Source organism: Mustela erminea, chromosome 8 (genome assembly GCF_009829155.1).
Source record: "Mustela erminea isolate mMusErm1 chromosome 8, mMusErm1.Pri, whole genome shotgun sequence".
In the NCBI taxonomy this organism is placed as follows: Eukaryota; Metazoa; Chordata; class Mammalia; order Carnivora; family Mustelidae; genus Mustela; species Mustela erminea.
This window is the reverse complement of record NC_045621.1, coordinates 65,404,518-65,429,181: the sequence shown is the minus strand read 5'-3', so window position 1 is coordinate 65,429,181 and position 24,664 is coordinate 65,404,518. Positions and strand designations below refer to the sequence as shown.

The 24,664-nt window shown below is 37.2% G+C and overlaps 1 protein-coding gene across 1 annotated transcript in view; it reads left to right on the top strand.

The window, feature by feature from the left end:
- FASTKD1 (FAST kinase domains 1) overlaps positions 1 to 24,664 on the top strand; it is a 56,972-nt gene that overhangs the window by 31,597 nt on the left and 711 nt on the right. The window contains exons 8-14 of the mRNA XM_032355873.1: positions 8,116 to 8,602; positions 10,301 to 10,415; positions 15,278 to 15,406; positions 16,403 to 16,534; positions 16,899 to 17,012; positions 22,390 to 22,528; positions 23,595 to 23,709. Coding sequence (XP_032211764.1) covers positions 8,116 to 8,602; positions 10,301 to 10,415; positions 15,278 to 15,406; positions 16,403 to 16,534; positions 16,899 to 17,012; positions 22,390 to 22,528; positions 23,595 to 23,709 — 1,231 coding nt within the window. The remainder of the gene's footprint in view (positions 1 to 8,115; positions 8,603 to 10,300; positions 10,416 to 15,277; positions 15,407 to 16,402; positions 16,535 to 16,898; positions 17,013 to 22,389; positions 22,529 to 23,594; positions 23,710 to 24,664) is intronic.

The following is a 24,664-nucleotide window of genomic DNA, read 5'->3' as shown; positions in this document are numbered from 1 at the left end:
GTCTCTCTTCTTTTGCTCAATAATTATGTTTATGAGATTTACCCATGTTTTTGCTATGTTGTATTTTCTTTGTAAGGATATAACAACAATATTTTACTATAAATCCATTTTACTATTGATGAATATTTTATTTATTTCCAGTTTTTGGTTATTATGAATATCCTCTTACATATCTTTTAGTAAATATATGTATGCATTTCTGTAATTTACCAGGGAGTATAATTGTGGGTTCATAGGTTATACATACGTTCATCCTCAGTAGATCTGGTAAATGGTTTTCTAGAGTGGCTCTGCCAGTTTATATTCCCACCAGCAGAATGTGAGCTGAGCATTCCTGTTGCTCGACATTCCTGCCAACACTTGCCATATTTTTATTTTCTATTTTTAGTTATGCTGGTGGGTATGTGGTGGTATTATAAATAAACATGCATGCACATGTAAGTTTTGGAATTTGAGGAAGTGTTTCCAGGAAAAACATCAAGCGGAGGTTGGAGAGAATGTATCTGTTGGGGTTGTATTTTTAGACAGATACCACAAGGTTGATACATATTGAGAGTTCTACACTTTAGGTCAATTCTGCAAACAGATAAAGCTTCTGGGTCCTTTTCTATATATTTTTTTTCCTTGGTTATAAGAATAAAATATTCATTTAGTACTAATTGGGTACCTACTTTGTGCCAGGCAGTGGGCCAAATACCATATAAAAATCATTTTGTAGCACTTATACATGGAGCCTGGGCATTCCACCACTGCCGCCTTTGCGGGTGTATCTTCACAGCCCTGCACTGTCTCCCCCAGCAGACACTGGGCAGCTGCGATCATCAGTAATTTGAACAAAGAAAGTCATAAGCTACATTTTAATGTACTCTAAAGATGCTCAAGAGATCCGTGGTTTGCAAGAGAGCGTCAGATTATATTAGTCCATTTTCTTCAGAGTTCGAGATGGCTTACCATTTTGGTCCCTCTTTATGAACATGTTTGAATAGCTCATTGCAGCAGTCATAATACTTCAAAGATCTTCTCTGAAATTCACAAACAGCTATTTTTGGATCTGTGACATATCATTTGCCCTGTGTGTCATGCCGTCTGCTAAGCTTGCCAACCTTTGCAGCAAGATGTCTATATTGCGTGGTGGTGATTTCCAAGCTTTTTACATGTCAGAACTAAAACTGTGATTGGCAAATCTGAACAGCACCCTATACCGAGGAATGAGCAAACCCCAACTTGGAGGGCCCTGCTGTTGACTACCTGGCTGTCCTGACCCAACCACCTGTGCTGCAGCTGTTATCTTGTACCCTACTCATGTGATGGAGCAGCTCCAAGTCTAAACATCTTATGCTGAACATTCTATGCTGGCTGTCATTGCCTGAGTTGTGCCTGAAGATCAGGATGCTCAGCTGCCACAGGGTCATGGATGTGTAATGTGTGGCGGTAATGGCATGTCCTCTGAAGAAGCAAAACGGCCCTTGTGTGCCAGGTGCACCTTGACTGGATCGTGGTTGATATATTCAGCTATACATCCCCTCAACCACCTCTCACCAAAATGACTAGGAGGAGGAACAACCAACAGAGGGAAAATTCAGAGACTCTGACCTCTGCCACAGAACTACTGGATATGAACATAAAACAACATGTTGGAAATGGAAGTCAGGGTAACAATCATCCAGGCAATGGCTAGTTTGGAGAAGGCCATTAGTGGCAACGTAGAATCTGTAAGGGCAGAAGTAAGAGCTAATCTGACAGAATTAAAAATGCTGTCAATAAGATCTAATCTAATCTAAATACTCTAACAGCCAGGATAAGTGAGGCAGAAGATCAAATTAGTGATCTAGAAGACAAACTGATAGAAAAGAAGGATCAAGAGAAGGCCTGGGACAAACAGCTTAAAAGCCATGAAAACAGAATTAGGGAAATAAATGACACCATGAAACGTTCCAATGTCAGAATTATTGGGATCCCTGAGGGAGTGGAGAGAGAAGGCTAGAAGATATAATTGAACAAATACTGGATGAAAATTTCCCTAATCTGGGGACTGGAACAAGTGTTTATGTCCCAGAGGCAGAAAGGATACTCTCTCCAAGATCAACGAGTTTAGAAAGACCTCTAGGCACATAATTGTGAAATTCATGAGTCATAAATTTGGAGAGGATGTCTTAAGGGCAGCTAAGGGGAAGAGATTCCTTTCATACAGAGGAAGTACCATCAGAATAACGTCAGACCTATTCACAGAAACCTGGGAAGCCAGAAAGGGCAGGCAAGTTGTATTGAGGGCACTAAATGAGAAGAATATGCAGCCGAGAATACTTGATCCAGCAAGTCTGACATTCAGAATGGATGCAGAGATAAAGAGCTTCCAAGACCAGCAAGGTTTAAAAAATTATGTGACCACCAAGCCCGCACTACAAGAAATATTAAGAGGGGGGGTTATAAAAGAAGAAAGAACCCAGGAGTAACATAGAGCAGAAATTTGCAGAGACAATCTGTAGAAACAAGGACTTCACAGGCAACATGATGTCAATAAAAAGTTCTTTCAATAATCACGTGAATGGCGTAAATGTTCCCATAAAGTGGTACAGGGTTGCAGACTGGATAAAACAACAGTATCCGTCCATATGCTCTCTACAGGAGATACACTTTGACCTAAAGATATTGAAAGTGAAAGGATGGAGAACCATCTTTCATGCCAGCAGGCCTCAAAAGAAAGCTGGAGTAGTGATTCTCGTATCAGATAAATTAGATTTTAATCTAAAGACTGTAGTCAGAGATACAGAAGAACACTATATCATTCTTAAAGGGTCTATCCACCAAGAAGATCTAACAGTTGTAAATATTTATGTCCCCAGTATGGGAGCAGTCAACTACATAAGCCAACTGTTAATCAAAATAAAGAGTCATACTGATATGAAAACATTAATTATAGGGGTTCATAACACACCACTCTCAGCAATAGACAGATAATTTAAGCAGAAAATCAATAAAGAAACAAGAGCTTTGAATGACACATTTGACCAGATGGGTCATAGATATATATAGAACATTCAGCTTAAAACAATACTCATTCTTCTTCAGCGCACATGGAACTTTCTCCTAAATAGACCACATACTTGGTCACAAATCGAGGCTCAACCAATACCAAAAGATTTAGGTTATTCTTTGCATATTCTCAGACCACAATGCTTTAAAACTGGAACTCAAACACAAGGAAAAGTTTGGAAGGAATTCAAACACTTGGAAGCTAAAGACCATCCTGCTTAAGAGTGTTTGGATCAACCGGGAAATCAAAGAAGAACTTAAACAATTCATGGAAACCAATGAGAATGAAGACACATCAGTCTAAAACCTATGGGTTACTGCAAAGACGGTCCTAAGAGGGAAATACATAGCCATCCAAGCCTCACTCAAAAAAATTGAAAAATCCCGAATATACCAGCTCTCTTTACACCTTACAGAACTAGAAAATCAACAATAAATTAAGGCAACCCCATGCACAAGAAGGGGAAATTATTAAGATTAGAGCAGAGATCAGTGAGTTAGAAACTATAGATATGGTAGAACACATCAATGAAACTAGAAGTTATTTCTTTGAAAGAATTAATAAGATCGATAAACCACTGGCCAAACTAATCCAAAAGGAAAGAGCGAGGACCCAAATTAATACAATTATGAATGAGAGGGGAGAGATCACGACTAACTCCAAAGAAATAGAAACGATCATCAGAAATTATTATCAGCAGTTATATGCCAATAAGTTAAGCAGTGTAGAAGAAGTGGATGCATTCCTGGAAACCTATAAACTTCCAAGACTGAAACAGGAAGAAATAGACAACCTGAATAGACCAATATCTAGTAAGGAGATTGAAGCAGTGATCAAAAAACTCTGAAAAAACAAGAGTCCAGAACCTGACGGATTCCCTGAGGAATTCTACCAAACATTCAAAGAAGAAATAATACCTATTCTCCTGAAGCTGTTTTAAAAAATAGAAACAGAAGGAAAACTTCCAGACTCTTCCTATGAAGCCAGAATTACCCTGATTCCCAAACCAGGCAAAGATCCCATCAAAAAGGAGAATTTCAGACCAGTATCACTGATGAATATGGATGCCAAGATTCTCAACAAGATCCTAGCTAATGGGATCCAACAGTACATTAAAAAGATTATCCATTATGACCAGGTGGGATTTATCCCTGGGATTCAAGTGTGGTTTAACATTTGCCAGTCAATCAATGTGATAGAACAAATCAGTAATAGACAAGAACTATATGGTCCTCTCAATTGATGCAGAAAAAGTGTTTGACCAAATACAGCATTCATTCCTGATTAAAGCTCTTCAAAGTATAGGGATAGAGAGAACGTTTCTCAACTTCATAAAATCTATCGATGAAATACCCACAGCGAATATAATTTTCAATGGGGAAAAACTGACAGCCTTCCCATTGAGATCAGGAACACCACAAGGATGCCCACTCTTGCCACTGTTGTTCAACATAGTACTAAAAGTCCTAGTAACAGCAATCAGACAACAACAAAAAAAATAAAAGGTATTTAAACTGGCAAAAAAGAAGTCAAACTCTCTTCGCAGATGACATGATACTTTATATGGAAAGTCCAAAAGACTCCACCCCCAAACTACTAGAACTCATACAGCAATTCAGTAATGTGGCAGGATACAAAATCAATGTGCAGAAATCAATTGCTTTCTTATACACTAACAATGAAAATATAGAAAGGGAAATTAGAGAATTGATTTCATTTATCATAACACCAAGAACCATAAGATACCTGGGAATAAACCTAACCAAAAAAGTAAAATATCTGTACTCGAGGAACTACAGAACACTCATGAAAGAAATTGAAGAAGACACAAAAACATGGAAGAGCATTCCATGCTCATGAACTGGAAGAATAAACATTGTTAAAATGTCTATACTGCCCAGAGCAATCTATACTTTCAATGCCATCCCGATCAAAATTCCACTGGCATTTTTCAGAGTGCTGGAACAAACAATCCTAAAATTTGTATGGAACCAGAAAAGACCCCGAATTGCCAAGGAAATGTTGAAAAAGAAAAAGCTGGGGGCATCACATCAGCTGATTTCAAGCTTTACTACAAAGGCTGTGATGACCAAGACAGTATGGTATTGACACAAAAGTAGACACACAGACCAGTGGAACAGAGTAGAGAGTCCAAGATATGGGCCCTCAACTCTCTGGTCAAATAATCTTCAACAAAGCAGGAAAAAATATGCAGTGGAAAAAGGATGGTCTCTTCAATAAATGGTGCTGGGAAAATTGGACAGCTATGTATGGAAGAATGAAACTCAACCATTTTTTTTACACCATACACAAAGATAAACTTGAAATGGATAAAAGACCTCAACCTGAGGCAGGAATCTATCAAAATCCTAGAGGAGAACATAGGCAGTAACTTCTTCAACATTAGCCACAGCAACTATTTTCAAGACATGTCTCCAAAGGCAAAGGAAACAAAAGCGAAAATGAACTTTTAAGACTCCCTCAAGATAAAAAGCTTCTGCATGGTAGAGGAAACAGTCAACAGAACAAAGAGGCAACTCATGGAATAGGAGAAGATATTCGCAAATGACACTACAGACAAAGGGCTGATATCCAAGATCTATAAAGAACTCCTCAAACTCAATACTCAAAAAACAGATAATCACGTCAAAAAAATGGGCAGAAGACATGAACAGACAATTCTCCAAAGAAGACGTACAAATAGCTAATAGACACTTGAAGAAATGTTCATCATCATTAGCCATCAGGGAAATTCAAATCAAAACCACATTGAGATACCACCTTATCCCAGTTACCATGGCCAAAATTAACAGGACAGGAAACAAGTGTTGGAGAGGATGTGGAGAAAGGGGAACACCCTTACATTGTTGGTGGGAATGAAGTTGGTGCAGCCACTTTGGAAAACAGTGTGGAGATTACTCAAAAAATTAAAAATAGAGCTAGCTACTCTATGATTCTGCAATTGCACTACTGGGTATTTACCCCAAAGATACAGATATAGTGAAAAGAAGGGCCACCTGTACCCCAATGTTCATAGCAGTAGTGGCCACAATCGCCAAACTGTGGAAAGAGCCAAGATGCCCTTCAACAGACAAATGGATAAAGCAGATATGGTGTACACACACACACACACACACACACACACACACACACACACACAGGAGTATTACGCAGCCATCAGGATGAATACCCAGCTTTTGTATCAACTTGGATCAGACTGGAAGAGATTATGCTGAGTGAAATAAGTCAAGCAGAGAAAGTTCATTATCATATGGTTTCACTTAAGGAGCATAGGGAATAATATGGAGGACATTAAGAGAAGGAAAGGAAAAGTGAGTTGGGGTAAATCGGAGGGGGAACAAAGCATGAGAGACTGTGGACTCTGAGAAACAAACTGAGGGTTGTGGAGGGTGGTGGTGGGGGCGTGGAAAGTGTGAGCCTGGTGGTGGGCCTTAAGTAGGACACGTATCTCATGGAGCACTGGGTATGGTGCATAAACAATGAATCTAGGAACACTGAAAAAATAAAATTATATTTCAAAAAACCATTTTGAAAATTTGGGGAAATAGAAAAAAGTATAAAAAGGAAAACAAAGATTATTCCTAAACTCATTCATCCACTGATAACAATTTTGTTTATTTACTTGTGATACGTACTTAACGTGTGTAAAATTTTTTTCCCTTCTAGTTGAGAACACAGTTTTGTACTTCCCCCCCCCCCCACTTAACCTTACCCACTTAGCATTTTCTCACATCATTTAGAACTATTTGTGTATCTTTTTAATGACTGGAAATTACCCATCATATGACTGTACCATAATTTATTTAAGTGTTCTCTCACTGAACATTCAATTTTCAAATTTTAGCCATGTAAAAATATGATACGTAACACAAGTCTTTGCTAGCATTTTATCTATTTGTAATTCTGTGTATTTAAAAAAATTTTTTTTAATTGAAGTGTAGTTGCCATTTGCTCATATTTTAGATTCTTTTCTCTTTTTAGGAAAAGATTTTACTTATTTATTCATGAGAGAGAATGGCAAAGGCAGACAGAGCAGGGAACCCGATGTGGGACTCTGTCCCAGGACCCTGGGATCATGACAAATGCAGGCGCTTAACCAACTGAGCCACCCAGGCACCCTTTAGATTACTTTCTTAGGCTAGTTTCCTAGACAGGGATTGACCATGTCAAATAACGTAATTACTTTTCTGTTTAGTAAGTGAAGGAGAATGCCTGTGTCGATGGACCCTTGCTAGTATTGCTACTATGATTGTTTTAATATGCTAATTTAATATTTTAAAAAGTAACTCAACAACTTTAATTTACATGATTTTTTCTTCTAGTACTTCTAAGTCAAAAGAGTCTTTTTTTTTTTTTTTAAGGATTTTATTTATTTATTTGACAGAGATCACAAGTTGGCAGAGAGGCAGGCAGAGAGGGAGAGAGGAGGAAGCTGGCTCACCACTGAGCAGAGAGCCCAATGTGGGGCTCGATCCCAGGACCCCGAGATCACGACCTGAGCCAAAGTCAGAGACTTTAACCCACTGAGCCACCCAGGCACCCCCCAAGAGTCTTTAAAAACTCCAGTTTTAAATTTGTAATTTAACAACTGCTGCCCTGGTGGCTGGTCTCTTACTTTGGGGGTGGGACTGTTACCATGGGAATTTGGGAAAAGAGGCGTGAGAAGGGAACCAGTGTTACTGAGTGATGTGTGTATGGCAAGTCATACCAGCTCCTAACAGGTCATATCAAACATTTAGCCCCAAATTTGTCTCTAGCAACAGACTAGAAACATTGTTTTGACCCTGATCTTCGGTATGCTGGGGACTATGGTTTCAATTTTGAGTAAAAGATTTGAGATGTGCCTTAGAAAATCTTAAGACTTCTCATGGTAGTCCTTTGCGGACCTGTCATTACATTTATCTAACCGGTTCTTCTTAAATTAACTTGTATTTTAAACCTATCACACCTGTTAATAATAATAATAATAATAATAATGTACTCAGACTTTAAATAATTTTCATTTTTTATTGCCAATTTATTAATTTTGTTCTTTTCATTTTCTTCTTTTTCTTTTATAGTTATTTGAAAATTAGTTTTATACCTAGTGAGATTTCCATCCTGGTCTATACTCTTTCCATTCTTCCATCTCCTCACCTAGATGAAGTGGGAATGTCTCGAATTGAAGCTGTTTTACCACATTGTGACCTAAATGACCTGAATGGTTTAGCTACATCTGTTTTAAGATGGATTCATTATGATCGCAAATATCTGGATAATACCACTGGGAAACAACTGAAACTGCTTCAAAAACTAGATCACTATGGTCTTCAGAGATTACGAAAATTCAACAATTTGAATCTATTATGGGAAGAACTTAAATCTTTAAAAGGAGACTGGTTTGCTGAGTCACTTCTTGAAGAAACAGTTGCTACTTTACAGCGCTTGATGGATGAAATTAATTACAAAAATGTTGCAGAGATTGCAACTTTTATTTCTAGAACTAACTACCTTAGTACTTCGCTACTGGATAGGATTGCCTCAGTGGTCGTTCAGCAGATTGAAAAGGTGATAATGAGTTTTAAATAGTTGTCAACTTCTAAAAGCATAAATGTTTATCATAAGTACTTTGAGAACTTAATTAGAATTGGAATTTTATTAGCTTTTTTTTTTTTTTTTTTAAAGATCTTGTTTATTTGAGAGAGAGAGCGCATGCGAACTGGAGCAGTGGTGGGTGGGGTAAGGGCAGAGGGGAGGGACCAGCAGACTCTCTGCTGAGCAGGGAGCCCAACACTGGGCTGGATCCCAGGACTCTGAGATCATGCATGACCTGAGCTGAGGGCAGATACTTAACTGACTGAGCTACCCAGGCACCCCTGGAATTTAAATTTTAAAAGTTAAGTTCTAGTATCTGGTTCAGCAGTTTGTTTCTCCTCTGAAGTTTTTTCCTCCAGCAGTGTAGATCTGGGGAGTATAGCAGTCATCTTTTGGTTCACTACAATATTTTAAAGACTGTAGTCAAAACTCATTGTCTAGAAAGAAATGCTTAAAACAATACTAATTGTTTTAAGAAAATGAAGAATGAATTTTGTTTTCTTTTTTCTTATTTTCTATAATCCTGTGATGTTACTTTTACTATTTAAGAATGACTACATTCAGAAGTGTGAGATATGTGTGAAGAATGAGGGAAGGGGCGCCTTGGTGGCTCAGTGGGTTAAAGCCTCTGTCTTCAGCTTAGGTCATGATCCCAGGATCCTGGGATTGAGCCCTGCATCAGGCTCTCTGCCCAGCAGGGAACCTGTTTCCCCGCTCTCTGCCTGCCTCTCTGCCTACTTGTGATTTCTGTCAAATAAATAAATAAAATCTTAAAAAAATAAAAAAGAATGAGGGAAAGGTGGGGTGTGCACTGACTTCCGTATTCTTAAATTGTCAGTGTGTCTTCTTACAAATTTATTTCTGGAACTTATTTGTAAATTGTTGCCTTTTGGATTATGTGAGAAGCAGCTCACTTAAAAAAATCTGTATCAGGATAAGGCTTTTACTTAGGAGACAGTATTTCTCCCAAAATAAAATAAAAATCTGTCTTATTTGTTTAGCATAGTACCTGGCAGTCAATAAGTTTTAGTTGAGTGAGTGAATAATGATATTTTAAAAATGAATGAACGAAAGAAAAATGATTATAAACTAACTTCTTTAATTACATTATATGATGAGTCTATAAAATGGACTGATAACCACAGAATTCTGTTTCCTGTTCATTTTAATGTCTAATGAATTCTGCAACAGGATTTTACACCTAACAAAATTAATTTGCAGATTATCTGATTAATTTTTTCTGCACTGATAACTTAGAGGTACTAGAAACTACTGGTGATACTAAGTAGATTATAACAATTGGAAAAAGTAGTAAGTAGTGATGCATTTATCATTTTACTCTAGGCAAGTTAGAAAAAGATTTCTTTTTTTTTTTTTTTAAAGATTTTATTTATTTATTTGACAGAGAGAGATCACAGGTAGGCAGAGAGGCAGGCAGAGAGAGAGAGAGAGAGAGAGAGAGAGAAGCAGGCTTCCCGCTGAGCAGAGAGACTGACGCAGGACTCGATCCCAGGACCTTGAGATCACGACCTGAGCCGAAGGCAGTGGCTTAACCCACTGAGCCGCCCAGGCGCCCCTAGAAAAAGATTTCTACCCAGAATAATAATTAGGTTAAATTTTTGTTTCATTTTACTGAAGTTTAAACTATAACTTTTTGTTGTGTTTATACAGATCCACCCTTTTGTGATCCTTGGTATTATTCTTCCATTTAGCATCATGAACTATGATCCACCTCAAAATGATGAATTTTTCAGGATTTGCATTCAATACCTGAATTCTTACTTAAGTAGGTATATTGTTTGATAATATATTGAGTAAGTATGTTGGAGGATACTATTGCCACTGAGGTAAGAAATATTTCTCATTTAAGGGGTAACCATAATAGCCGTGAGTTCTAGGCCTAAAAAAGTTTGTTATCCATTTTTTTTTAAGATCTTATTTATTTATTTTTCAGAGAGAGAGAGAGAGAGCACACACAAGCAGACAGAGTGGCAGGCAGAAGCAGAGAGAGAAGCAGGCTCCCTGCTGAGCAAGGAGCCCAATGCCGGACTCAGTCCCAGGGCCCTGGGATCATGACCTGAGCCGAAGGCAGCAGCTTAACTGACTGAGCCACCCAGGCGTCCCAATTTATCCATTTTTATTATGAAAAATATAAAGCTTAAAGAAGAAATGGAAAAAATCAAAGAATGCCTATATTCTTACTGGGCAGACTTAGTAATTGTTAACATTTTATCATTATTTGCTTTACTGTTTGTTTCTCTTGCTCTCTTATTTTTTTGGAACAATTTCACAGTAAGTTGTAGGCATCATGACCTTTCACCCCTAATTGCTCAGGCATACGTCTCCTAAGAATCATGACCTCTTCTATCACCACAACACTACTATGACACCTAAGAAAATTAATAGTCCCTAATATCTAATATCTAGTCCATGTTTAAATCTCCCTTATTAGTCTCAAAATACCTCTTAGGGTGGTTATTTTGGGCCCAACATCTACTCATTGCATTAGGTTGATACCTCTTTAGTCTCTTATAATCTAGATATTGTTTTTTTAATTCCTTTCCCCTGCCATTGACTGGCAATGTGATATGACAGCCATGTCTGATACTACTTTGTGAATAGACAAGTAAAATGGGTTGCTGTGATAGGTTTATATTTAGTCATGAATGGGTGTAGGCCTGTTTGGCGTTCATATATACCTCTTTTTTTTTTTTTTAACATTTTATTTATTTATTTGACAGAGATCACAAATAGGCAGAGAGAGAGGAGGAAGCAGGCTTCCCGCTGAGCAGAGAGCCCGATGTGGGACTTGATCCCAGGACCCTGGGATCATGACCCGAGCCAAAGGCAGAGGCCTTAACCCACTGAGCCACCTAGGCGCCCCCATATATACCTCTTTTTAAGTAACACAATTATGTAGAAAGAGCAGACTTTAAACTGAAGCTTATTGTGCTTTCCTGGTTGTTCAGTCTTGTGCCAATAGCCGGAAGGAAGTGAAAGCACATCCTTTTAAAAAAATAAAATAAAATAAATAGTTTGGGGCGCCTTGGGGGCTCAGTGGGTTAAAGCCTCTGCCTTCAGCTCAGGTCATGATCCCAGGGTCCTGGGATCAAGCCCCGCATTCGGCTCTCTGCTCAGCAGGGAGTCTGCTTCCTCCTCTCTCTCTCTGCCTGTCTCTCTGCCTGCTTGTGGTCTCTGTCTGTCAAATAAATAAATAAAATCTTTTAAAAAAAATTTAAAAAAATAAATAAAATAAATAGTTTAAGAGAAGAAAGTTTGAGAAATACAGCTTTATTATTTTTTTTTAAAGACTTACTAAGAGAATGGAAAATGCTTGGAGACCTTTATAAGTAAAATTTTAAATAATGGCATAATATTTTTATTTTGAATAATTATTAGATTTGACAGGTCACTATTTTTTTAAATTAAATTTATTATTTTTTTTTAATAAACCTATAATGTATTTTTATCCCCAGGGGTACAGGTCTGTGAATCGCCAGGTTTACACATTTCACAGCACTCATCATAGCACATACCCTCCTCAATGTCCATATCCCCACCACCCTGTCCCGTCCCCCACTCCCACCAGCAACCCTCAGTCTGTTTTTTGAGATTGAGTCTTTTATGGTTTGTCTCCCTCCCGATCCCATCTTCTTTCATTTTTTCTTTTCCTACCCCCATCCCCCCGACATTGCATCTCCACTTCTTGATATCAGGGAGATCATATGATAGTTGTCTTTCTCCGATTGACTTATTTCGCTAAGCATAATACCCTCTAGTTCCATCCACGTTGTCGCAAATGGCAAGATTTCATTTCTTTTGATGGCTGCATAGTATTCCATTGTGTATATATACCACATCTTCTTTATCCATTCATCTGTTGATGTACATCTAGGTTCTTTCCATAGTTTGGCTATTGTGCACATTGCTGCTATAAACATTCGGATGCACGTGCCCCTTCGGAGCACCACGTTTGTATCTTTAGGATATATACCCAGTAGTGCAATCGCTGGGTCATAGGGTAGTTCTGTTTTCAGTTTTTTGAGGAACCTCCACACGGTTTTCCAGAGTGGTTGCACCAGCTTGCATTCCCACCAACAGTGTAGGAGGGTTCCCCTTTCTCTGCATCCTCGCCAGCATCTGTCATTTCTTGACTTGTTAATTTTAGCCATTCTGACTGGTGTGAGGTGGTATCTCATTGTGGTTTTGATTTGTACATCACTGATGCCAAGTGATTTGGAGCATTTTTTCATGTGTCTGTTGGCCATCTGGATGTCTTCTTTGCAGAAATGTCTGTTCATGTCCTCTGCCCATTTCTTGATTGGATTATTTGTTCGTTGGGTGTTGAGTTTGCTAAGTTCTTTATAGATTTTGGACACTAGTCCTTTATCTTTACCTGTTGTTCTTTCTCTAGCTCTTTTAAGTGTAGGGTTATGTTGTGTATGTGAGACCTTTCTTATTTCTTGAGAAAGGCTTGTACCATTATGTATTTTCCTCTCAGGACTGCCTTTGTTGTGTCCCACAGATTTTGAACCGTTGAGTTTTCATTATCATTTTTTTCCATGAATTTTTCAGTTCTTCTTTGATTTCCTGGTTGACCCATTCATTTTTTTGAAGGATGCTGTTTAGTCTCCATGTATTTGGGTTCTTTCCAAATTTCCTCTTGTGATTGAGTTCTAGCTTCAGAGTATTGTGGTCTGAAAATATGCAGGGAATGATCCCAATCTTTTGATACTGGTTGAAACCTGATTTATGTCCCAGGATGTGATCTATTCTGGAGAATGTTCCATGTGCACTAGAGAAGAATGTATATTCTGTTGCTTTGGGATGGAATGTTCTGAATATATTTGTGATGTCCATTTGGTCCAGTGTGTCATTTAAGGCCTTTATTTCCTTGTTGATCTTTTGCTTAGATGATCTGTCCATTTCAGTGAAGGGAGTGTTAAAGTCCCCTACTATTATTGTATTATTGTCGATGTATTTCTTTGATTTTGTTATTAACTGGTTTATATAGTTGGCTCCTCCCACGTTAGGGGCATAGATATTTAAAATTATTAGGTCTTCTTGTTGGACAGACCCTTTGAGTATGGTATAGTATCCTTCTTCATCTCTTATTATAGCCTTTGGCTTAAAATCTAATTGATCTGATATAAGGATTGCCACCCCAGCTTTCTTCTGATGTTCATTAGCATGGTACATTGTTTTCTACCCCCTCACTTTAAATTTGGAAGTGTCTTTGGGTCTAAAATGAATTTCTTGTAGGCAGCATATTGATGGGTTTTGTTTTTTTATTCATTTTGATACCCTGTGTCTTTTGATTGGGGCATTTAGCCCATTAACATTGAGGGTAACTATTGAGAGATATGAATTTAGTGCCATTGTATTGCCTGTAAAGTGACTGTTACTGTATATTGTCTCTGTTCCTTTCTGATCTACTACTTTTAAGGTGTCTCTTTGCTTAGAGGACCCCTTTCAGTATTTCCTCTAGAGCTGGTTTGGTGTTTGCAAATTCTTTCAGTTTTTGTTTGTCCTGGAAGCTTTTTATCTCTCCTTCTATTTTCAATGATAGCCTAGCTGGATATAGTATTCTTGGCTGCATGTTTTTCTCATTTAGTGCTCTGAATATATCATGCCAGTTCTTTCTGGCCTGCCAGGTCTCTGTGGATAGGTCCACTGCCAATCTAATGTTTTTACCGACAGGTCACTATTAACCTCATTTGTGATTTGATCTTGATTTATGAAATAAACTCAGCAAAAATCTGAAAGCAAAGATGTAATGTCTTTTTTGTCCTTTCTAAGTATATTGCTCTCAGTAGGAACCCTTTCCTTCTCATCAGAAATGTCTCTTGGGTGAGGAAAATCCGCTGAATAACCTCAAAGTGCCTTTGCTGTTGGGTGATAGATAAGGGAGGAGGTGCTCTTGGAAACCTGAGCTTCGTATGCATCTACACTCAGCCTGGATATTTGAGATTCCTAACAGCAATACAGAATAGTAGTCCAGGCTCTGGAGCTGGGCTCTCAGGGTTAAACCTCACTGTCCACTTGCTAACCATGTGACTGTAGGCAAGTCATTTAACTTCTCTGTGCCTCTGTGCATATATTTACAAAGGGGAGATAATAATTGTTTCTACTGTATATTGAAATGAGATTTCAATGCGTTAATATATGTAAAGTGCTTAGAATGATACCTAACACATTCTGAGCACCTGTGATATTGTTATCATCAATACATAGAGACTTGGACCACTTAACCACATATACTACTGACCTTTTTGTTTTGGATTCTTTCTCTTTACAAAGCCAATTTTTAAAACTTTTTATGGAAGTCAAATAATAGTATAGGAATATTTACATATCCTTAGCACATAGTATGAATTTACAGAAATTGAATCGCCCAAGGAATTAGTACCCAGGTGAGGAAACAGAGCATCACCACAGTGTTTTCTCTCCTGTCCCCCTTTCCTACTCTGCTCCCCTGCAAAGGTAAGCACTTTACCACTATCCTGACTGGTAACTGTATAGATTAGCTTTGTCAAGGCTGTGTTTGTGTCAGTTTTTTAAAACCTGGGTTAACCTGAATAAAGTGTGTGCTTATGTATATGTGAGGTGGCTGTACATTATAATTTTTTTATCTTAATTTTGTTTCAGATGTGTTGAATCCTCTCATGTTAGTGTTTCTTGGTTATTCTTTGGCCATTCTTGGGTATTTTCCAGAAGATCTGCTGAAGGCAATTTTTAACATCAAATTCTTAGCCAAAATGGATTCTCAACTTGAATGTGTGTACCTACATTTTTTTTAATTTTTATTTTTTATAAGGATTTTATTTATTCATTTTAGAGAGAGAAAGAAAGCACAAGCAGAGGGAGGGGCAGAGGGAGAGGGAGAAGGAGAAGGCTCCCCGCTGAGCAGGGAGCCTGATGTGGGGCTCCATCCCAGGACCCTGGGATCTGACCTGATCTGAAGGCAGTATCTACAGTTTATTAAACTATTACCTATACTTTATATTCAAATTTCATCTCTATCTACACTAAGGCATTTAAATGTAAATATGTATTTTTTAATGAAAGTATTTCCTACTTTCTGGAGAAAATTTGGAAAACAGAAAAGTATAAAATAGGAAATAAAAGCTAACTCATAATTTTACTACCAAGTGAAACTACCAGTTTTAATAATATTTTAGAGTGTATCTTTCTTTCTGTCTCCCTCCTATTCTTATGTATATGTTTATATATCTATATGTATTTTAAAACAAAGTTTGGATTATTAGTATATTCATTTTTCTATGTTGCCTCTTGTCATTGAACTATATTTTGAACAATTTTGTGTGCCATTAAATATTTTCTGATGTCATGATTGCTTTAGTGTCTGTATAATCTGCTATGATAGGTATGTAATAACATTTATTATCATGTAGGTCGTTTCCAATTCATCATTATAAATAATGATTATTATACATAAATCATTGACCTCATCTTTGTTTCTTTAGGATAGACACCTAAATGTGGAATATTAGGTCAATGAAAATTCTTTGGTAGTATTTTTCAAAATGTAGTTGTCATACTCATGATTAGTGAAAACGACATAGGAGTTGGTCCTAATCATGCCACTGAATAATTTAAAAAATATGAAGCATGTGTGTGCAAATGAAATGATTTTATAATATGAGGGAAAAAATACTAACAAATAATGGGGATAAATGAATGTGAAAAAATGGATTGCCTTTGTTACGTCCCACCTGTCAAAATCCATTAATATTTTGTTTTTGATTTCAGTTTTATGTTCATCTCTAAATATGAGGGTCCAGTTACGTCTTATGGAATTAAATAGAGCAGTCTGCTTGGAGTGCCCTGAGTATCAGATTCCATGGTTTCATGACCGCTTCTGTCAACAGCAGTATAATAAAGGTTTGAGTTGTCTTTGGGTCAAACAGCAAATTTTAATTCCAAGGTGAATTCATAAGTAGCAGCATTTTGTTAAGCCCAGCCATGACACCAGAGTTAACGAGAGGGCCATGACCTGTTTGATAGAACCATTTTATAGGTGAGATTTATGTTATAAGACTTTCTTAATATTTAGGACACTAAACCTCTCTGGTAGAGAGCACAGAAATTGTATCGTTCTGAATTAAATGTCATTGCATATGGTATTATATCTAAGCTCTTGTTGAAAATATTAATCTTGATTTTTTGGTTAGTACAGTTCGGTTGATTTTCATGTGAAACTGATTAACTTATTTTAAGTGCACTAATTATTTTTATTTTCTTAAAGATATTGGCAGCTTGAGTGGAGCACAGCAGCAGATTTATAAAATGTTAGCAGAAGTGCTGGGAGGAACCAATTGTGTAAAAGCCTCAGTTCTTACACCTTATTACCACAGAATAGGTGAGTGTGTGTGGTAGGTTATCAGGTACTCTCAGAAGACTAAACTAATTAAAGTACAATCACCTCATCAAATGGAAATCTCCAAACAGACTAAAATAGAAAGAAGAGTACAGTGATTCCCATGGGCCAGCTTTGATAACCATCAGCATTTTGTTTTAAAAAAATAATTTTTTTTTTAAAACCAGTCTTTCCCAATTCTAAATAAAACCCAGATTCAGATTCACTGAACAGTTCTAGATCTTCAGGTTGTATTATTTACCTGGATGAAGATTTCTGCAGACTTGTGCCCAACTCTAAACTCATTGACTTTCTCAGTTACCTAGTTGTAGAGGGCATTTTGATTTGTCAGGGAGGACATAAAGTTAGTAGACTAGCTGATAAATTGGATGGCAACATAAGATTTTTTTAAAAAATAGCTAAATTCAAGTGGTGAACTTAAAGATGAAATTTTAAGAGAATTAACATAAACTTTGTAAATTTAGATTTAGAAAACATCTTGCATACATACAAGTTGTTATATAGAATTATAAGCCTGATTGGGGTGCCTGGGTGGCTCAGTAGGTTAAAGCCTCTGCCTTCGGCTCAGGTCATAATCCCAGGATCCTGGGATCGAGCCCCACATCGGGCTCTCTGCTCAGCAGGGAGGCCTGCTTCCTTGTCTCTCTCTGCCTGCCTCTCTGTCTACTTGTGATCTCTGTCTGTCAGATGTCAAATAAATAAGTAAAACTTTAAAAAAAAAGAATTATTCGCCTGATATTAACTAATTCTATAAATGATTGTCAAAAATCAAATACTATTTTAAACTATGTTATTAATAATAAGAATGTTCTTCAGACATGTCTTAGTATTGTATTCTATTTTGAGGGTTGCATTTTGTGAGAGACAGTGACAAATGGGACCTGGAAAGAGTCTAGAAATCCTGTCTTAGAACTAGAGAGGACGGGGACTGCACAGATTTAAATTCCTTAACGAGTTCTTCAACCTTGGAACCTTATTAGTTTCTTCATCTGTAAATGGGGATAATAACGCCCTCTTAACAGGGTTAGCTGATTTATTGTATGAAAAACATTTAGCACTGCCCTTGGAACATAGTGAGTGCTCAATAAGTTTTACTAAAAAACTACAAATATAATGTTTAATCTGAATGTTTAATCTGAAACCAGGAAAATTTGTGGTGAGCATAACTTACAATATTTGAAGGATTGTTATGTGAAAGAAGAAGAAAAAGATATCTATTTTGAGGATAAAAATACTTTAAAAATATTTTATATATTATTATATTTTAAATATAAATACTTTAAAAAATATTTTAAGTCAATAAAAGAATTTTGAGAAAGTTTTGTCAAAATCTGAAATAATGGGGTGCCTTGTGAAGAAGAAATGTTTGGGCAGAAGCTGGATTATCAGACTGAGTGTTCAGAAGACTGAACCAAATTCATTTGTACTCTCATCTTGCACTACAAAACACATTTTCTCAGTTGTTTGGTTTTATTTTAGGTTTACATTTGCCTATGAGTGACAAAAATCCACAAGTAACAGGAACTTAACCAGTTTATTTCCTTCTTCCATGTGCATAGGGTATCCAGGGCTGGGATGCCAGCTCCACAAATCTTAAAAGATCAAGATCCTTCTATTTTATTTTATTTTTTAAAGATTTTATTTATTTGTCAGAGAGAGAGTGCAAGAATGCACACAAGCCCAGAGAGGGGCAGGCGGAGGGAGATGGAGAAGCAGGCTCCCTACTGAGGAGGGAGCCTGATGTGGGGCTGGATCCCAGGACTGTGGGATCATGACCTGAGCGAAAGACAGACACTTAACCAACTGAGCCACCCAGGCGTCCCAAGATCCATCTCTTTTATTCTAAACTACAACCTCAACATGTAGCTTCCATTTTATGGTCCAAAATGGCTCCTTCTGCTTTAGCCAACATATCAACAATCTAAGCAGAAGGTGGAGGGAGGGAAGGAAAAAGAAGGGTGTGCCTCTGAGCTGAGCTCCTTGAAGTTGCACATCAAATTTTTAAATTATACCCTATGGTCACACTTGGCTGTGAATGAGTTTAGGAAATGTTTTCATTCTGGGTGGCCATGTACCCCGCTAAGAATAGAGATCTTCCTTGACTTATCATGGGGTTGTAAGTTGAAAATATTTTAAGTCAAAATGCATTTAGGGGCACTTGGGTGATTCAGTCAGTTAACTGTCCGACTCTTGATTTTGTCTCAGGTCATGTTCTCAGTGTTGTGAGATCGAGCCCCTCCTGGGGCTCTGTGATGGGTGGGGAGTCTGCTTGAGATCCTTACTCACCTGTTCTCTCTGCCCTACTCCATCCTCCACTTGCACCGTCTCTTGCACACACAACCTCTCTAAAAAAAGGAAAAAGAAAAAAAATGCCTTTCATGCACCTAACATGCTGAACTTCGTAGCTTAGACTAGCCTACTTAAATGTGCCCAGAACACTCACATTAGCCTATAATTGGGCAAAGCCATCTACCACAAAGCTTGTTTTACAATAAGGTGTTGAATATCTCATGTAGTTTATCAAAAACTTTACTGAAAATGAAAAACAAAATCGTTCTGTTTCTCCTCACTATTGCTGCAGAGCACCAAAGAGATCCAAATTCAAAATCTGAAGTATGGTTTCTATATTGAATGCATATCACTTTTGTACCATTGTAAAGTTGAAAAATCATAGGTTGGGGACCATCTGTGTACTGTTAATTTGTACTACTTAAACTATATCTGTATTTTAAAATACACTCCTGTAAAAATAATACTCACAGAAGGAAATGCACTACAATATGAATATGAAAATGATCTGTAATTCCATCTTGTAATTTAAAATTATTGAGCATCGACTTTGTGACAGGCACTGTAGCAGCTCTTTATTCCTGTTACTTCATTTTATTCTTTTTGATTTGCTTTTGTTAATGTTTCTTCCAAACCATAAATAGTCATATCTATATAAAACATTTGGAAAATACAGAAAAGAAAAAAAAATCACGCCTTACAAGTCATGCATAACGTAATTAGTAGTGAAACCAGGATTATTCTATCCCAAGACCATTGTATTTCCAATTCATATTTGTACCTCCTGTTGTCAAGAGGCTTATTTTAATGTGAAATGTATATAAATCATTAAAAGAAGATTTAATTGGTAATATTTATATATAAGGATATAGCATAATTAAGACAATGTAATAGTATGATTAGTAACTATGGATTAGAAGCAGTGCTTAAGGTTTAAAAAAACAGCACTCGCTTAAAAAAAAAAAAATCACAGGATACCTACTCACAGAAAAACCAGAAAGCACAGATAACAAAAAAAGAGAAATTACCATGATACAACCATTGTTTACTTTTGCTGTCTTTTTTTGTAACTGAATTCTTTAAAACCAAAAATGGCTTATTCTATAATGTTTGTAGCTATGTTTATATATTGCAGATATTTTTCTGTGCCCAAATATATACATTATTTTTAGTGACTGCATACATATTTTGTTGAATTGAGTAAGTCATGGTTTATTTAATCCTTAGGATTTTTTGTTGGGACATGCATCTGTTAAACAGTGCTGCAATTTTATATAATAACAGCAATAGCAAATGATATACCTACATATTTTTATTATGTTTAAGGTGTTTTATACATAATAAATTTATAATGCCCCTACCAGGTACATAAATTATTCTATTTCATAGATAAGAAAATTGAGGCTGAGACATTGTTTGCCCAAGGTTATGTCTGGCAAATGGTGGAGCCAGTATTTGAGCTAGGCATTCTAACTCCAAAATTCATTCTCTCAGTGAGAGAACTATATTTCTTTTTTTTTTTTTTTAAAGATTTTATTTATTTATTTGACAGACAGAGATCACAAGTAGGCAGAGGCAGGCAGAGAGAGAGAGAGGAGGAAGCAGGCTCCCTGCAGAGCAGAGAGCCCGATGTGGGGCTCGATCCGAGGACCCTGGGATCATGATCTGAGACGAAGGTAGAGGCTTTAACCCACTGAGCCACCCAGGAGCCCCGAGAGAACTATATTTCTTGTTTGATAATTAGCTGGAAGCTGCTTCAGTGCCCCAGTTTCCCTTATATATATGAAAAGCAGATAATCAAACCTACTTTTTTCTTTTCATCTGTTGTTTCTTTTTTCATTTGTCCTTTCTTTTTCTCTTGGTTTAAATACTTTTACAGTTGTTTTTATTGCAGAAAAATCTCAAACATACACAGAAAATAGAACAGTATGATGAACCCCCATTCAGCACTCACTCACCACAGTCCCACCTGATCCTTTTCAAGCAAATCACACATATCATCTTAAAATGTGTATCTGAAAAGATAAATGACCTCAGTACCATCATTGTCACCCCTACCACCATTCATAATAAGTTCTTAATGTCACGTAGCTTGTCAGTGTTCGAATGTCTCAGTTGTCTTTTATATGTTTCATTTTACTGTTTATTTGTTAAAATTGGGATCCAGACATCATATTTGGTTGATAGGCCTTTGTAACTTCTCCCTTTCTCTTTTCCCCTTCCTATTTATTTATTGAAAAAAAATTTTTTTTTTTCACATTCTAGACTTCTCACTTATACCTCTGTTGTATCTCTTAACCTGCTCCTGTATCCCTTATTTTCCTGTAAGTCACTTCCTAGATCTAGTGCCTTGAATAGATTCAGGTTAAATTCAGGTTGGGATTTTTTGTCTGTTTATTTTGCCCAGACGATTTCATAGGTGGTATGTACTTCTTATTGCATCCTATCAGAAGACACATCGTGTTGTCTTTTGTTCTATTAAAGATTCATCATCTCATCCATTAGAAAGTTCTATGAGTTTTTCATGTACAGATTTTATCAGTCTAATTATTGTCTAAATTGATTACTCATTAGGGGTGGTAAAGTAGTGATATTCAACAGCTACCATTTCTTCTGAATTAGCTGGAATTTGTCTAAAGAGACCTTTTTCCCATATCAGCTATTTAGTTACTTCTATGTATAGTTCATACAGGAATCTTTGTTTGAATCTTTGCCCTTACTAGTTTTCAGATGACTAGGTTTAGCTTCCTCCAAATGCTACCAAGAGATTTAAGAGGATTAAAATAAAACTCTTAATGTGACTTGGCCTATACCATACTAAATATAACTCCATGCTAAATATAGTTTAGTAATACTTGCTGGTTGATTTTTATTGATTGATGTTCAAAGAGAGGTGCCATTGGACCACATCTTATAAAACAAGTTGAATAATTAGGGAGGTGTACATCATTTTTCCATATGTGTGTGTATTTACATGTATAGTGCTATATGTATATAAATTTAAAATGTATCTTAAACTTTTACCTGTAAGAATTTACTTAATTCATACTGTTGATTCCTGTACTTACAGATTTTGAGTGTATCTTGGATAAAAGAAAAAAAGCTCTTCCATATGGAAGCCACAGTATAACTTTGGGGAGTCTGCCAGAAAAGCACTGGGAATCAAATACCCAAATAACTGGATCAAGATTGCCACCAGGAGCCGAAAGGTAACTTACTTTTTAGTTTCAGATTTTGTTAGTTAAACGTTAAGTTTGGCATAATTTAATGAACTCGGTTATCAAGGATCGATTGCAGGAGAATCTGCTCCTCATTTATCTCCTGCATTCTGCCTCTGTGCCTTTGCTTTTCTTTGCCTTCACCCTTTATGTCTGTCCTTTGCTTTCCAGTTCCTGGCCGTGTCTCTAAAGTGCTGAGCTTCTCGTTATCCTCACTGGAAGCAAATAGTATCTTCTTTGGAGCTCTGCTACCTCTCCACTTACCCAGTAGCACTTAACCTCTTCCTACACTGTACTGCAGTGACTTAAGATGTATCACATGGGTGGCTCAGTTGGTTGAGCAGCTGCCTTCGGCTCAGGTCATGATCCCAGCGTCCTGGGATCGAGTCCCACGTCGGGCTCCTTGCTCCGCAGGGAGCCTGCTTCTCCCTCTGACTCTGCCTTCCACTCTGTCTGCCTGTGCTCGCTCTCGCTCACTCTCTCTGACAAATAAATAAAATCTTAAAAAAAAAAAAAAAAAAGAAAGAAAAAAAAGAACAAAGATGTATCACATATTGTTAGACTGTAAGCTGTCTCTTTAGGTTTGGATCCTCACAGTGCCTTCCGTATGGTAGTTGCATAATAAATATATATTGGACAAGGAAACAAATGAAAGAAAGCATGGAGATTTTCACTGTAATTTGGTGTAAATTCTAATGAATAAGCTTACTTTTATCAATTACTAATCAATTAAAAATCAATTACTAATTTATTTTTTTTTAAGATTTTATTCATTTGACAGACAGAGATCACAAGTAGGCAGAGAGGCAGGCAGAGAGAGGAGAAGGGAAGCAGGCTCCTGACCCTGAGATCATGATCTGAGCTGAAGGCAGAGGATTTAACCCACTGAGCCACCCAGGCACCCCCATCAATTACTAATTTAAGTAGAAAAATAGCATATTCATTTGTATTCATTTGGCTTTTATTAATTTGTAAAGATGCAACTTTGTACCTAAAAGGCTTATAATTATTGTTTCTCATTTTGATTCAGAAGTAAATTTTTTTTTATCTTCTGTAGGATTTCTCTGGAATTTTTGGATTCAAGAGCTTTTTGTAGAAACATGCCTCACTTAAAAGGAAAATCCGCTATGCAGAAACGACAGTTGGAAATTTTGGGCTATCGTGTAATTCAGGTATGAAATACTCATGTAATTCAGTCTCTAAAAAAACCAGAAAACTGGCTGTACATGTGTTTCCTTTTTTAAAAATTGGAGTATAAATTAACATACCATGTTTATGCATTTCACCTACACAGCGTAATGGTTCAAGAGTACTCTACATTACTCAGTGTCCGCCACGATTAAATATAGTGATCATCTCTCATCAAACTTTTTTTTTAAGATTTTATTTATTTATTTGAGAGATCACAAAAAATTTATTGAGAGAGATCACAAGCAGGCAGAGAGGCAGGCAGAGAGAGAGGAGGAAGCAGGCTCCCTGCTGAGCAGAGAGCCCGATGCCGGACTCGATCCCAGGACCCTGAGATCATGACCTGAGCCAAAGGAAGAGGCTTACCCCACTGAGCCACCCAGGCGCCCCTCTCATCAAACATTTTTTCAGTCTTATGGACTATATTCTCTGTGCTCTATTTTCATCTCTGTGATTTATTATTTAGCAAGTGGAACTTTTTACCTCTTAATCCCCTTATCTATTTCTCCGTCCCACGCCCTGCTGGACAGCCCCGGTCTGTTTTCCGTATTAAGAGTCTGTTTTTTGGTCTCTCTTTTTCTTTGTTCATTTGTTTTGTTTCTTAATCACATATGAGTGAAATCATATGGTATTTGTCTTTCTCTGTCTGACTTATTTAACTTAGCATTATACTGTCTAGGTCCATCCAGTATATGTTCCCTTTTAACGTGAAAGTTCTAGAATTACCTTTTTTTTTTTTTAAAGATTTTATTTATTTGTTTGACAGAGAGGGATCACAAGTAGGCAGAGAGGCAGACAGAGAGAGAGGAGGAAGCCGGCTCCCTGCCAAGCAGAGAGCCTGATGTGGGACTCGATCCCAGGACCCTGAGATCATGACCTGAGCCAAAGGAAGAGGCTTACCCCACTGAGCCACCCAGGCGCCCTCGAATTACCTTTTTT